The sequence below is a fragment of the Camelus bactrianus genome, chromosome 5 (assembly GCF_048773025.1).
Source record: "Camelus bactrianus isolate YW-2024 breed Bactrian camel chromosome 5, ASM4877302v1, whole genome shotgun sequence".
Lineage (NCBI taxonomy): Eukaryota > Metazoa > Chordata > Mammalia > Artiodactyla > Camelidae > Camelus > Camelus bactrianus.
The window spans coordinates 60765483-60781862 of record NC_133543.1 but is presented as its reverse complement, the minus strand read 5'-3'; the positions used below and the strand labels follow the sequence as shown (position 1 = coordinate 60781862).

At 41.7% G+C, this 16380-nt stretch overlaps 1 protein-coding gene across 4 annotated transcripts in view; it reads right to left on the bottom strand.

Annotated features, from left to right (window-relative positions):
• Positions 1-16380, bottom strand: part of ITGA4 (integrin subunit alpha 4) — a 220415-nt gene that overhangs the window by 71481 nt on the left and 132554 nt on the right. For 3 of the 4 annotated variants that reach the window (XR_012507070.1, XM_074363988.1, XM_074363987.1), the window contains 2 exons: positions 2408-3895; positions 1931-2052 (listed from right to left, as the gene is read on the bottom strand). Coding sequence is in view for 2 of the 4 variants with exons in the window: in XM_074363988.1 (XP_074220089.1) it covers positions 1931-2052; positions 2408-2604 (319 nt within the window). In the remaining 2 variants the exon portion in view is untranslated. Of the gene's footprint in view, positions 1-1930; positions 2053-2407; positions 3896-16380 lie in introns of those variants that run through there. The other variant, XM_074363989.1, reaches the window with a different exon arrangement.

Sequence of the window (16380 nt, the reverse complement as noted above, 5' to 3'; positions counted from 1 at the left end):
TGATCAAGAATTTGAAAGTTAAAAACAGCTCTTTGGCTTGTCATTTCTAATTAATTTTTTTAGCCACCAATGGTTGATGGCAATTACACTTTCACTTTGCTATTAATTTATTTATCTATACAACATAATTTCATTTAATTCATGTTTGCTGCCCATCTACCACCTGGATATTTCTCTGCGGATATTTCTGTAATCAATCCCTATGCTCCACATGCCCAAAGAATTCAGGTCTTCCTTCCATTTTGACAGGCATTATTATCTTCAGTTTTATATACTATTATGACAGGATCTTTCCAGTTAAATACAGACATCTGGAAATAGACTCAGTGCCCTTCTAGACAGGAAGTAAGTGCTAAATACCAGTAGTTATTATGTCACAAATCAGGAAACTATGACAGGACAACAAAAATAAAAAATTTCCCTCCTGAGACCTTGTCAAGATCCTCTGGCAGATCAAGGTTGTCTGTTCCACTCCCTAATTCTTCATCCCACATCTCTCTCATGCAATGAAAAATATGCTGTGCAGAATTATTCCAAATGGATAGGTCTGTGAATGTGTTATGCTTTCCAAGTCTGTCTTTTTGGATGGAAGATGTTTAATGAGAGGCTGGGGCTTATTCTACACACTGCAGACAACTCCTAGGCTCTTATGGAGGCTCTCTGAGTTAAAAATAAAATTCTGTTATGTGTATATACTAATTTGAATTCATTCTCAGTGAAGGGAAGCACCTTCCCAGTTTGAGAAAAACCAAAGACTACTACAAAAAAAAAACCCCCAAAAACAAATTAGAGGATGTTAAAGATGCAGTAACTAGCTTATCCCAAAAGTCTATTGATAGGAAAGATAAATGGGAAAAATTCACAAATAACTCACCAGCTCAGCAGACAACATATTGGACTCTTCATTGAGGCTATTTTATTTGCCTTGAAGATGCATACATGGAAGGAAAGGGCTTGGACTTTGGACCCCCATCTTCCACTCACTAGCTGAGTAACTTCAGAAAAAGTCCTTGCAACTCTCTGAGTCACAGAGTTCTCACATATGAAGCCAGAACAGTGCCCACCATGACCCAGTGCTGCTTTGCGGGAAATAAACAACATATATAGCAGTTCCTAACAGTGTCTGGAACAAGATAGGGTCTGAATTAATATTAGTTCCCCTTTCTTCCCCCATGTGTCTGTGCAAAGCAAATTTGCTTTTGGCTTTGAAACATGAACTTTCTCCCCTCCCACACAAGAACACATTTTTTCAAGTATCACAAAATTAAGATGAGACATTAAGAAATGACTTCAAATAAAGGTATCCACTTAACATCAGAGTTTTTGGAGAGAAAACTTAATATCTCTACATTAAGCCCCATTTTAATTATATTAACAATGAAGATGCCAATTTTTCCTTGTGCTCTTCTTTCACATTTCATATTCTAAGTAAAACGATATCCTTTTCTTTCTTAGAAAGCCCTTAGGCTATATGACAGGGTACGGGATCAATTCCAATTGCTATTCCTGATCTGCCCCTTAGCCTGTTCCTTAACAAGGCTGATAGGTCAAAGATGGAAATAAAATTCTCCAGTCTTGCCTTAGCTGGATCCTGTCCTGAATGTGCTGAGAGACTTTAAAATGTGTTTTACACTTGGAGGGGAGGTGAGTGGGAGGAGAGGTGAAGAGAAGGTTTTCTAAGAAACTTTGCTCCATATAGTTTTGACAGAGTACTGCAATCATGGTCGACCGTAAGCAAAAGGGAGAAAAATACTGATAGAAAGAAGGAGACCGCTTTTATGTTAAGGGACGATGATGTGGAGTTACGAGTGAAAACCATTTGCTTTAAACTAGAAGTAAAAGGCAACATGAATTTTTCCAGGACGTGTGCTACTGTAGGATCCACAAGCGTGTGTGGAGTCACTAGCTCCTGGTCCCAGACCCAACTCACCCAGCTGGAGCTGTTCGCACGTCTGCTCTGGATTCCCTCCGATCTTGCATCTGTAAATCGCGCCAGGATTGACCACCGAAGCGTTGGCGAGCCAGTTGGCCGTGGGCGCCCCGACTACAAGCCTGAAGCGAGAAATGTGCACGTGCGCGCAGACGTGAGCTGTGCTACCCACTGAACTCCGGGTCCCCGCAGACGTGCAGCTGCCAGCGCAGCTGCTCCCCACCCCGCCTCCTCCGCCCACCACCCCGCGCACCCAACACGCCACCCCGAACTCCACGGCCCGGTGCCAGAACGCACCCCAGTGCTGCCACCCTCAAGATAAGTTTCCCGAGCACACCCTTAGCGAGCTGGCTGTCGCAGCGTTCCCCTCCTGCCTCCTCCAGAGGAAGGAAAGTTTGAACCCGGCAGGGAATCCCTGAGGCACCTTTTGCTCGCCTGTCTGAAATGCCGAGGGCGCCCGAGCCAGACCCCACTCACCATCGGTTTGCCCCGTGGCTGTGCAGCACCACCGAGTAGCCAAATAGAGTGTTGGGGGGACCCTTGTAGAGTAGCGCGTTCTCTGTGTCCACGTTGTAGGGGCGCCCAGTCCGGACTCCCAAGCACAACAGTAGCATCACCGCCTCCAGGACGGCAGCTCCTCGGGTACCCGGCCCGCGCCTCGACTGCTCAGCCATGCGCTCTCGGAGGGGAACATTCAAGACCAAACGGCCACCGTCCGTCCCAGAGTTGCTCGGGATGCGACGGTCGGTCAAAGGGAAGAGCGCCCCAAGAGAAGAGGCTTAGCTTGTCCGGCGCTGGCTGGCGGGCAGGCGGGAGGGAAGGAGGGAGGGAGCAACAGAGGAAGGGAGGGGAAGTGGGGCCGCGGCGGGCGGAGCGATCAGAAGTAGTAGGGGATGCTGCGCGCCCGCCGGACGCACGCCCAGTTTGCAGCCGCGAGGTGCGGTGCTCCTGAGGTCCTGGGCTGAGGGCCGCTGGGTGGGGTTCCGGGCGTGGTGCGGAGGCGCAGGGCCCGGCTCCGTCTCCCCGGGCACGTGGCTGTAGGGGGCGCTAGGGGACCTTGGCTGAGCAGGGCGCGCGTCCGGGCTGGGGTCTCCTAGCCCCGGAGGAGCTTGGGACGTCTCCAGGCTGCCGGGGCTTTACAAGAGTGGAGCAGGAAGGGGTCCGGGTTTCGCCTTTCAACCGTGCCTGGGTCCTAGAAGCGTGGCGGCGTGTCCTCAACCCAATCCGCGCGCGCCCCACTATGAGCGCAGAGGCTCCCGGCCTGCCCGGCATGACCTAAAGGCTGGCCAAACCCGGACACCGGGAGGGACCGCGGGAGGAACCGTCCTGATCCTTCGTTGATTAAAAGCGCTGTATCTGATTCTGGGGGCATAAGCAACCACTACAGAAGTTAACCAGGGAGTCACAAATTACAGAAACAGAAAGCACTCCCTGAAGGCGCCTGAGAAACGTTTTGGTGACAAAGATATTAGGACATTGACTTTAAGACTCAGAGCCCTGTACCCTTCTATGCCCACTTCCTTCCTCCGCACACTTCCTCTCTAGTCCGGGCTGCTTGCTTGAGGAGCAGTGGCTCAGTCTGAACAGCAGGCAGGAGCGGGCGGTTCAGGCGGCTGCTGAGCCCCCAGAGCGAAGCCGGGCTGAGGAAGCTCTGTGACTTGCCTCACTTCAACGGATTCCTCCTTCCGGGTCTCGAGGTGCCCGCGCTCTCCACGCATCCACTCAGTTGCTACCGGATACACCTGCCATCATGGCTGTAGACCCAGTTGAGGTCAAGAGACAGACACCATAATGAACCTCTGAAAATGCTCCGGGAACCCACAGCCCAGCACACCTGAACTGGGTTGAAGTCTCATCCTAATTAATCCAGGTGTGCCTCAGGTTTCTTTCTAGAACAACCCAGAGACAGCCATGGGTGATTAGGCGGGTATCTGCAGGAGGTGCGGGTCCAGCTAGTAGTTATTACTATATGAAAAAACAAAAGAAAGAAAAAGTATTCATCAAATAGTGTGTACATGTGTGCATTAAAACCATACCCAAAGGATACATCTAAAGTTGTAAAAGCAGACACATAATTAAAATACATGTTAATTTCTTCAGCATATTCACTGAGCAGGCACCTGGCTAGAGATGCCATGGTGAGTAAGGCAGGATAAGCCTTCAGGAAAAATTTCAGCTAAGTGGTAGACAGACAAACTTTTACAAACTAGAGAATGTTCTGAATGCTTTAGGGACACTTAAAGAGTTGACAAGGAGGGTGGAGTTAGGCTAAGCAGTTTGAGAGGAGGGATGCGGGCCAGGGTCAGCAGGGCGAGGCAGAAACCGGAAGGGGAAGAGATGGCCTTGGCTGGAGCAGTTAGCTGCCCACACACAGAAGAGTAGGATATGAGGCTGACTAGGGAAGCAGGGACCCAGTGTGAACCTCCTAAGCCAGGCTAGGAATTTTTAACTCTACGCTGGGGCTAAGAGGAGGCTATCGGAGGCTTGTCATGGTCAGCTGTGGGCTTCAGAAGTGTTAAGAAAAAACTGAAGACAGAAGACCTAAGTTTGCAGGGAACCTGCAGAAATCAGTAGTGAGATGATGGTGGCCTGAACCTGGAAGAAGCAGGAGGGATAGAGGGAAAAACAGATTCAAGAGCTATCTGAGAGACAGAACCCAACGGACCTTGGTGAGAGTACTGGTAAATATAAATGTGCAGCTGAGATGAAGGAGTCAGGGTGATGTCCGAGTTTCAAGTCTGGGATCTGGGAATACGTTGTAGATTCACAGAGAAACCCATAGGAGGAATGAGGTTATGCCTGTGTACATATGTGTAGACGGAGGGCACCGATGAACTCAGATTTAGACAGCTGGAGTCTGAGGTGTTTGTGGAATGTTAGGATACCATAGCCAAGCCCAATTAAATTATTTTTACTCTTTGGTCAAGAGACAAAACAAGAGGAATAGTCATCCTCTCTTACTATTTTCAACAAAGTAAAAGGCAAATAATGGTGAGTGATAAATCTTGTAAACATGGAATGAAACGGCTTCCAGAAAAGTAGCTGTCAGAGCCCTGGTGAATGGTCCTGCTCTAGTTTTCCACTCAGGGCGTATTTCTTCCTGGGTAGGTCTACATCCTACAACTGGCTCACACTGTCATTATTCTGATGTAAGCAATCCTCCTAGTTTGCAGCCACAAAATTTCCAGTGGAGTCCTGGGAAGCAGGCATATTAAAGGTCCCTGATCTGAACAACTACCTCTTTCTTTCCCTGCTTTCACAAAACATTATACAATGAAATCCACTCAACATAATTCTTTCACAGCATAATTAAGATGAGTAGCGAGCAGCAGAGCGCTTGATGGGGCAGGACCCAACTTCTCTGATGGTGGTTATGGTTATGGTCATGATTTCACTACGTTTTCAGCAACAGCCACCCTTTATGATCTCATGCGCTATGTTAGCCCTGAGTTTCCTTCCTCCCAGGTTTAGAGAACAGTTCACTTTCCCTAAGTCAGGAGGAATAAAGGGTGTTTCACTTGCTATGAGAGAGCCTGAAGATACTGCTCTCTCTCTAATCAATGCTTTTGCAGGCAAGTGTGAGCATCAGGTGGGGGGTGGGGAGAAGAGACGGATGGTTTTAAATGACTTGTGCCTATTGCGCTCCCTCAACTGAACTGAAATTTTCAATCATTCAGTTAATATGTCATTTGATTAATCTGTTTCAAGTGCCCACTGTATGCTAGGACCTGCAAATATGAGTAAAAGACAAAACACAGGTGATTTCTCTCGTTTGTAAAAAGTCCTCCCCAGTTGAGAGGATTCTAATGTGGGCTCACCCAATTTCTCAGCTGTTATCAAGAGTGAGCATTTCTCCTTCTTGAAAGCCTCTCTTCTCATGATACTAACTTGTCTGAGCTCTTCCCTCCTCTCCATCTGGCCATTCTGAGTTTCCTTTGCTGGCTTCTTTCCCTCCATTAAGAGTGTTGGAAAGCCCTGGGGCTCCATTCTGAGCCCTCTTTCCTTCTTTTTTCTTTCTGCTACTTCAAGAGCTCTAACCCATTTCCTGGATCTTTAAATACCAGCTAAATAATACCACTAAATACCACTATGAGTCTCCAGCCTGGACTGCTCTTCTCAGCTCCTGGTTCATATGTTTTACTGCCTACCTTCTCTCTCTACTTGGATGTGTCCTGGGTCTCGTGTACATAACACATATAACACTGAGTTCTTGCTCCCAGGCCCATATCTAAACTATTCCTACATTCAGTCTCTTTCTTTCCCCAAAACAGCATTCCTTCTGTCCAGCTGTTCAGACTAGAAATTTGGAAAAGAATTCTTGAGTCCTCTCTCTCTCGCTCTAGTCCCCAGATCCTTTTTCCCTCTATTTAAAATTTTGTTTATTTTTGCATTTATTTTTTAATTGAAGTATAGTTAATTTACAATGCTGTGTTAGTTTCGGGTGTACAGCAAAGTAATTCATATATATATGTGTGTGTGTATATATATACATACACAAACATGCACACTTACATATATATATGTATATACTCATGCACATATACACATTTTTTTCCAGATTCTTTTCCATTATTCTATTCCCCACATCTAATCCACCTTTAAGTTCTATTAATTTGACCTTCAGGATATATCAAACTCATCTGTTCATGAGCTTCCTCTACCCTGCTACTAACTTCTTCCAAGCATGGTAATCTCACCTGGGCTGTTCAGTAATCTGAGAACTGGTCTCCCTATTTGTCCCTGCCCCACACTATCAATTTTCTACATAGAAGCTAAAGGGAATTTAAAAAATTCTCCAACTGTACATGCGACTCCCTTGCTGCAACCCTTTAAATGGTCCCCCATGCTCTTCTGGTTCAAACCACACTTAACATGGCCAACAAGGACCCTGTGATCTGGCCTCTGACTATTTTGCCAGCTCACCATTGGCCACTTCCCCCAGGATCACTTTGCTTTACCACATTGGCCGTCCTTAATGTCCTTAAGTGCATCAAGGTTTTTTCACCTTCGGGGCCTTTGCCCATCTTGTTCCCTCTGCCTGGACACACAACCTCTGACTTCCCACGATTCCTCTCTTTCTTCAGTCTCAGCTGAAAGGACTCCTCCTCACAGACGACTTTCCTGCCTGTTCACTTAAAACAGGTCACCATATTGCAGACCATCCTGTTCATTCTCTTAAGAGTTCTTTAATTTATAATCACATACATATTTACCTCTTCATTTTGTCTTCTTCTCGAGATACAAGAGAACACAAATGTTGTGCTGTTACTGTTGCTTAGCACCCTCTATCCAGAACCTGATATGCTGCGTAACGCACAGCAGGTGCACAGTAAGTTTTTTTTTAATTGAAGTGTAGTCAGTTTACAACGTTGTGTTAGTTTCTAGCGTACAGCACAGTGATTCAGTTACACATATATGTATGTTCCTTTTCATATTCTTTTTCATTATAGGCTATTACAAGCTATAGAATATAGTTTCCTGTGCTATACAGTAGGACTCTGTTTATCTATTTTATATATAGTGGTTAGTATCTGCAAATCCCCAACTCCCAATTTGTCCCTCTCTTCCCCCACTGGTAACCATGAGTTTGTTTTCTATGTCTGTGAGTCTGTTTCTATTTTGTAAATAAGTTCATTTGTGGTTTTTTTTTTTTTTTTTTGGTTCCACATATACATGGTATCACATGGTATTTTTCTTTCTTTCTCTTTCTGGCTTACTTCACTTAGAATGAGATTCTCCAGGTCCATACATGTTGCTACAAATGGCATTATTTTATTCTTTTTTATGACTGTGTAGTATTCCATTTTACACACACACACACACACACACACACACACGCACTACAATCTCTTTATCCAGTCATCTGTTGATAGACACTTAGGTTGCTTCCATATCTTGACTGTTATAAATAGTGCTTCTATCAACACTGGGTGCATGTATCTTTCTGAATTAGAGTTTCCTCCAGATATATGCCCCGGGAGTGGATGGCTGGATCATATGGTAAGTCTATTTTTAGTTTTTTAAGGAATCTCCATACTGTTTTCCATAATGGCTGCACCAAATTACATTCCCACCAAACGGTGTAGGAGGATTCCCTTTTCTCCACACCCTCTCCAGCATTTCAAATAAATATTTTTTAAATGGCCCTCACATAATTTGACTTTTTACATCATTAATGTCATAAACTGAGAGAAATCTGGATATTTATAAGTTTATGTTTTATTATCTTCAAAACAATGTGTTTTAGGTCCTTTGGCAGATTCAAAGATGTGCTATAAAACGTAAGTCCTACTCTCAAACAGTTTATAATTTACAAGGAGAGATGTGATATACTTTAGAGAAACAGGGAATATAGTCAAATGTGAATGTCATATACCTTGGGGAGAGGAGGGACAGTGGTTGCTGACATATGGTGAGGCAGATAGGACAGTTTGGGACCTAAGTTTGGGTAGAGTATAGGGCAGGAAAAATGAAAGAACTGATATGACACACCGAGAAAAAACTGACATGAATTGTCAGGTACAGGTAATCAGAAGTGAAATATAGCTGGCATTTTCGGCTGGAAAACTGTAGTATCATAAAAAAAGAGAACCAAAAGCAACCAGAAAAAAGAGGGGGAATAGGGAGGGAAAGGAGAATGTGTTTGGATAATGCTGGCTGGGTTCTAGAGGTGACTGAGATGTTGGTGGAACATTCATAAGATTGTCTCACAAGTAGTTAAAAAAATTTTTTTAAATCCTTTTCTTTAATAGATATTTTTAAATAACTAAAGTAAAGCATATAACATGCAAAACAATTAGTGATGCATAAAGAAAATGTCTGTGATCTCTTCCTGCCTCCTTCTAAGCCAACTTTCTGAGGCACTCCCTTCCCCTCAATAAACTGACTGTTCCCAAGTGCTTGTCTCGAGGTCTGCTCTTGGGGGATCCAAACTAAAACAACAGGAGATTGTTTTTTTTCACAGTAATAAAAGTTCCCAACACGAACAAAATCCTCTTTCGTCCTGATATGTAATATTAGGTCAAATTTCCTGATGCTTGAATATAAATATCAATGACTAGGTTGCTTAAAAAAAAAAAAAACCACATGAAGTAATGCTTGTCCTCATTATAAGAGTTCTGAAAAGTGTTGAGAAACTGTGTGAAACATGCCTCAGAATTCCCACCCCCGGAAAACCAGGAGACATTTATCCAAGGACTCATCCTCCACCAGTAGAGGCTTACAAATTGCACCTGTTTCCAGGCAAGCATGTTCCCAGGTGCCAGAGGAGTCCTTAAGGGGAGATGAGGGACACTGGCACTGGAGCAGGGATGTTGCCAACCTGCAGAAATCGTCTACAGAGGCTGAGAGCTCAGCTAGCCCAAGGGGCCAGGCATCAACAGGGTTGGCCACAACTGCTAATCAAAACCTTACACAGTTTGTCAGTGTTACTCAAATTTGGTTTTTAATCTCTTAGTTAAGTTTCCTCTGGTTGGCTGGGGAAAAGGAGTGAATGTAGATAAAGCACTTTAATGCAGCATTTAGCACATAATACTAAATAAATAGTAGCCCTTTCTCCTTCATCCTTTTTGTCTATCATTATCATCATCATCAACAATGTAATTTGTATAGGAATAAACTACCTACAGAAATAAACTATGGATAGAAATCTGAGCTCAGTGCCAATGACTCATGTGGAAGGTTGTCTAAGTTAATAAGAGGCACTTTCTGTCTCTATTTGCTTCTATTTATTTTTTCAGTCATTCAACAAATATTTATTGAACACCTATTATGTGTAACTGAGAGATGCTATGCATAACATGGCAAACAGATTTGGGATCCTTATCCTCTTGATACTTTTATTCCCTGTCACTTTTCAGTAAATTGACATAAGCAGATGATTGGGGCGGGTGGTAATTGCATTTATTTATATATTTATTTTTAGAGAAGGTACTGGAGATTGAACCCAGGACCTTGTGAATGCTAAGCATGCACTTTACCACTGAGCTATATCCTCCCCCAACCAGATGATTTTTTTTTTTCTATAGCTGTGAATATTTCGTTTCCCTCTCAAAGACTCCTACTAGCTCCTCCCTCAGCTCAACCCAACTAAATTATAATTTCTTGCCTGAGGCTTAATACCCTCCATGCTTGGCCTCTAACTTTCTTTTAGCCCATCCCAAACAGAGCCTATTTTTCTTCCCTCTGGAAATGTTCCCTTTAGTTTGGGAAATTAACAGATCAAGAAATAAGTCCTTAAGCCAGTACTCACCAAATACCATACAAAATGGGACCTAATGAGAAATTCAACAGATAAGTTTCTTCTGGGTGGGGTGATTGAGACAATTTTTCTGGAGTAGAAGTACAATTTTTAGAAATTTCACTTTTTACCAGTCTTTTTACAACTCCTGAAACTACTGATGCTTTACAACTTCTTAAACTAAGTCTATTTCATGCTTCAATTAAGAAGAAGAAACAATTGCTTCTCTTGTTACAATGTAAAAAGGACCTGGCATAAAACCATTCTCCCCTTAGAACACATAGTTATTATGTGACAACATTCTATCTCATAAGTAATCTGATCTGGAAGATTGGATTTGTGCACTGGAATGATTTTACAACTGGTCCATCCAAGATCTTAAAGGTTCACAAGACACAGATAGTTTACAGCATCACTCTCTTGTATTATCAGAGGTTAGAGTCCACATAAAAGTACTACAAAACAGTGTCATATCTGAAGCCTCTCATACGCATGAGCTCATCTTGAAAAGGTAAGTTCCTAGGCATTTTGGAAAGGGACATGGTAGATAAACAGTGTAAAACTGGTTAATCACGGGTAAAGTTTTATCACACAACAAATATTTATGTACACATGTCCCCAAGCACTTTGCAGACACAAAAGAAAGATGTGCTCTGATTCTTGAATATCTGGCAATCCAATGAGACAGACAAAACATACAAACTGCAAACCAGAAAACAATTTAAAAGCAACTTACAAAATATGTTGTGATCATAGCACAAATTATATAATGTAATAGCAATGCTTTCAGAGTAGCAAAATGTTCTGTTTGGGAGACTAAAGGAAATAAACTCAATTTAATCTTACATTTATCTAACTTTATTTTCTTTTGTTTTCTTTCTTTCTTTTTTTAAATCAGAGCAAACTGGGGAACACAGAGATCAGGCTTTGTAGACTAGATAAAAGAGGTATGAGAACTTCAGAAACCAAAATATCATCTGTAAACAGGAGGAATGTAAACAATGGAAAGAGGCTACACCACCTTGCAAGGACAGTAGTGTGAAATAAGAGAAATAATTTAATGCATGAAAGTTTCCTAAATTGTTTAACATCTCAAAGAAACTTTAGGAAAATAATTCTAATTTAGATTAGTAAAATATAATAAATAATACTACAAATACAAAAATAATTTCAGCTCTGTCTCACATCTATGCATTGGAAGGCCAGCAGACAGCTTGGCTATTCTATTTTCGGTGCACACTGAAAAGCTTTGTTTATAACAGTTGCACAGTATATTGACCCAGTAAAGTAAATTTCCTCTGTTTACAGAAACTTGAAAAACTATTTTGGTTTTAAAACCACATGCTGTTCATAAGGAACTCATTAGAATTGTGGATAAAAGTGAAAAAAAATCAACCTCAGACCCATCTTTTGTATTACTGTCCAAAAGGATGGTTATACTAATTCAATACAATAATTATATACACCTTTTTAGGTGGATTATAGAGCCACTTATTACTCTTTTCATTGCTTCACATAAAAATCAGTAGGCTTTTTAAAAACCAGTTTTAGAAACCATACAGGGTTTTAGGAGACATGAAATGTAATAATGCACTTGCCCTTATATATATATGTATTTTTTTTACAGCTTTTTTGTAATGGAAGCGTTTGATTTGATTGTCACTGAAGTTATTTCATTCCCCAAATGCTATTGTTTTAAGTTACCATACACAACCAGAGAATCTCATTCTTTCAGAGCCTGCAATAGGAATCAGAAAACCACACATAGACAGATAGGCAGGTGAAGGTCATTCAATTCAGTTGATAACTCTATTCAAGGAGGCGAGATGATGCAAATACAAGGAGAAAAACAGGAATCTTGAATAAATGTCAACATCCACTTGTTTATATGCCAGTATCTATAATTGGCTATCTGTCATTTATTGTATCATATGCTGCCTTAGTTAAGTATATGCAGAACAGAAACTTTTAACTTTTCTTTCCAGAGATGTGGGATAACACTCTTTTCTAGTTGTGATACTATGATATAAGACAGATTTTTTGGTCTTCATCTCCAACTCCCAGCCAGAGCTCCTAAGCCCTTGTAATCTCCTAAGTGATAAAGGTTGAAAAGAGCATTTTTGTTATAATATTTGGCTTTTGTCCCAGTTTCTAAAATAGGTCTGGAGGGACAGAGCTGACTTTTGGAAAGGCCCTGAGAATGGGCGGGCTGGTTGCCAAGGGAACCAACCATGTGATTAGAGGGTTGGAACATTCAGTCCCATCCCCCAACCTCTAAGGAGAGAGGAGGGGAGCTAGAAACTGAGTTCAAACACCAATGGCCAGTGATTTAATCAACTATGCCTAAATAATGAAACCTCCACCAAATTCTAAATGATGGGAGTGGAGAGCTTCTGGCTTGGTGAAGCTTCAAGGTGCTGGGAGGGTGGTGAGCCCAGAGAGGGTGTGGAAGCTCTGCAATCTCCCTGCCCCCATCCCTTGCCCTATGCATCTCTTCCATCTGGCTACTCCTGAGCTGTATCCTTTATAATAAACCAGTAAACATAAGTAATGGTGGCCATTTGAACAAACTGCTGAACCTGAGGAGGGGTCATGGGAACCCCCAATTTTTTTAGTTGCTCAGAAGTACTGGGGGCCTCAACTATGACCGGCATCTTTTTTTTGTGGGACTGAGCCCTTAACCTGTGGGGTCTGTTTATTCTGGGTAGTGTCAGAATTGAATTAAGTCACAGGACACCCAGCTGGTGTCTACGGAGAACAGGAGAACTACTTGGTAAGAAACCCACACATCTGGTGTCAGAAGAGATTATCATAGAGAAAAGAAACAGGTTTTTCCTCTACTATTGTTTCAGTTCTGCAGTCCTCAGGATTCATTTCCCTTTGTTCTATATGTGGCCTTCTGATAAATGACCATAAAGTAAATCACACTTCTATGGATCTTTATAAATTAAAAAGTACATTTTCCAAAATGCACTAAAGTAGATGTGAAGTAATTACCAATAAAGCTTGAGACCCCAGGGTGCCCTGTATGATGCAAAAGGAAATAATACAAAATGCAACATAGTAGCCATGACTACATTTTTTTAATTAAAAAAAAAAAAACCCAAAAAACAAACCCCATGGGGACATGATTTTTCATCAGAGATTTAATCTGAAATTTATTCTTCTCATCCATAAATGAACAAGATCAGGACTGCAAAATTCAGAGAAAATGTCAAAAGACATCTAGACAGATCTCAGGGCCAGGGAGAAGCGCAGAGACAGAACATTCCTGGAGCAGCACAGACCTGATTAAAATGATTCTGCAGTGTGACTGGAGAACACTGGACCCTCTATTAATAAAGACTGAGCTTTGAGTGAGAACTAACAAGCCTCTGCATTTAGGATTAACTGTCTTAATAAAAGGAAGTGCCACCCCAGGTCCCACTAATGTGATACAAGTACAAACTGGGGCATGGAGGAAAAGGATGTACAGGAACCAGGTCAAGAGAATAGATAAGAAACAGCATTGACCATGCTAGCAACAATTTTCTTGGCCACAACTAGGTAAAGATTATTACTGATACTTGAGGGAGGGGAGATTGAGAATTAATATCCAAAGTCTAAACTAGCTGATTTTTTAAAGTTAGTAGTATTGTAAACTACATGTAGCTCACATTCCTCTGTGAGTTTAGTCAACCCTAGTTGATGTTTTATTACTAGGGCAAAGTACTGAGATACCAGTTTTTTTAATGTATTTTTTTATTGAATTATAGTTGATGTACAATATGTTATAGCTGTATAAATATAGTGATTCACAATTTTTAAAGGTTATACTTCATTTATAATTATTATAAAATACTGACTATATTTCCTGTGTATAAGCTATATGCTTGTAGTTTATTTTATCTCCAATAGTCTGAGATTATTTCTAAAGCATCTCAATTAAAAATTGTAGTCAATACTCTGCTACCTAGAATGCTTACAGATTAGGTAGGCGGTAATGCTGTCTTACCAAGGCTTATTCTTCGCTACTTAAGTACACTTTATGTTACAGGTTTACATACTCTAACTTTATTGATCTTTAGGAAAAAATACTGTTAGGTAGAGTGACTTACTTGACTTTAGAGATGAGGCAATGGCTTCCAAAGTGTTAAGTTGCCTCCTCAAGGTGAACGACTACATTACTGACCCTTTCACATTCCCTTACAAGGAGACTGGATTGGCTTATCTAGAAAGACAGCCACCAGAATGGGTGTCAGGGCTTGAGTCTCTGGGAACAGAATTGAGCAAAAATAGAAAGACCTTCTTAAAGTTTGAGTTCGAGAAATCAAAATTAATCCATTCAACCAAAGAACAGAAGTGGGGGAAAAGGAAAGCAAAGCTAAGGTTCAGGAAACAGGCAGAAACTGACAAAACAGGAGTGGGTCCAAATGGTCCTGGGCAATTGCTATGAACAGAGCCAGCATCTAGGGCTTGTCTAGACTGGCTTTAATGTCTTAAAGATGCAGAGATTGCCTGGGGAGGATGTTACGGTATTAAGTGACTGAGACAGAGTTCAAGGGCTGAGCTGCTACTCAAATGTACTATTTTTTTTTAAAGTATTTATCTCCAGCACACCCCAGTGCCTATGCTATCTGTAATTACAGGAAAGAAGCTTAGTATCTGAAGACATCAGAAAATGAGTCTACTCTGAGTAAGCATCCCTGATTCTGCCAAAAAATGTTGCCTTGAAATGCTGGCAGCACCTATTTGTTTAATTCCTTGCTTAGTTGATTTCAGATTCACAACTTTCCCCTTGTGTTCTTTGAAAATTAAGGAAGCCTTAGGAAAGCAGACTCTGTACCACTCAATCAAGGCAGTTTCCAGAAGCCATTCTGCCTAGCCTGGTGGTTTTCATGTGTAATAAGAGTCAGGTGTTGGAAATGAGGCTGAAGGAATGAAATTAAACAGAATGACTTTCTGGATCCATGTAAGTCAGATCTTAATATTGAGACTTTATTAAAAATAATTCCTGGAGCACCTGACCTACCTATATTCAGGTACAAATGTAAAAATAAAATTTACTCTTATTCAGAATAATTTTCAGGTTACTGGCACTTGAGACATAATGACCCCTTGCAATAATCACTGCCAATAATTAGAGGTGGGTTATGCTAACATCTAATTGAACTCCTGTAAGTTAATAGCACAAAGACTGCACACTGAAGCTTCCATAATTCCTGTAGGTCAGCAGACACAGACTAGCAGCAGAGCCCCGGGCCATGCAGCAGACAGAGCAAGGTCTGGGTGGAAAAGATCCAAATCTCATCCCCCTGCTCTTTTACAATTGCCACTTTCACAGGCCTCGCGTTCTATTCAGACATGGAAAAAGTTACTCTATGGCTTTCAGCTGTTAAGTGATTTTGGAAGTGTTCATAAATCTTTATGAAATCCAATTCCATTTCCAACTAGTAACAGTTTAGGGAATGGGCAAGAACACTTTCAGAGCTCCACTGAAAAAATTTTCATTGAGTCAAATGAAATTTTAGAGGCTTGACTGAAATGAATCCTTGTTTTGGGATCCATGTCCATATTGACAGCAGTTACCGCCAATGGACATTTTAGCAACTTTGAGTCCCTTAAGCTGTTTATAAAATAAAAACCATAGAGTAGAATGAGGGCGGGGCAGGGCAAACCTTTTCCACTGCTCTCATCACAGACTCTCATTCTAAACCACACTGTCAGTAGCATCAGACTATTTTTTTTTAAGCCAGAACTATCTTTTAAAAAATTCCAGATTTCATAACTTCATTAGATAATCTTTCACAGATAGGTTTTTCAAATGTCTTTTCACTCCAATTTAGGGGAATTTCTTGTTTTTCACGAGAGACAGGAGATACACACAGACTGGGGATATTGTTTGAAGTAAGATGATAGTTTGACTTGTAAACAACATCAAAAGGTCTCCTGGACGGGAACTGAAGTGAAGAGAGAAACATTTGCGAGAGTAAGCCCTCTTGTTCTGTTATGCCCCTCTGTATTTGTAACTCAGACGTCTGTTCACAGATAAAATCTGCCCTCTTCTTTCGGAAACCGCCCTGACCACTTGTCAGTGCCCGTATCTTAGGAGATCTGCCTCCTCTCAGGTTCCCTTCCACAACGATGACTCTGCTATCATTCCTTTAGTCCATGTTCTGAGGGCTGTCCAGTCTACCAGAGGCATCTCACTGTAAACCTGGCTTGGTCGTGA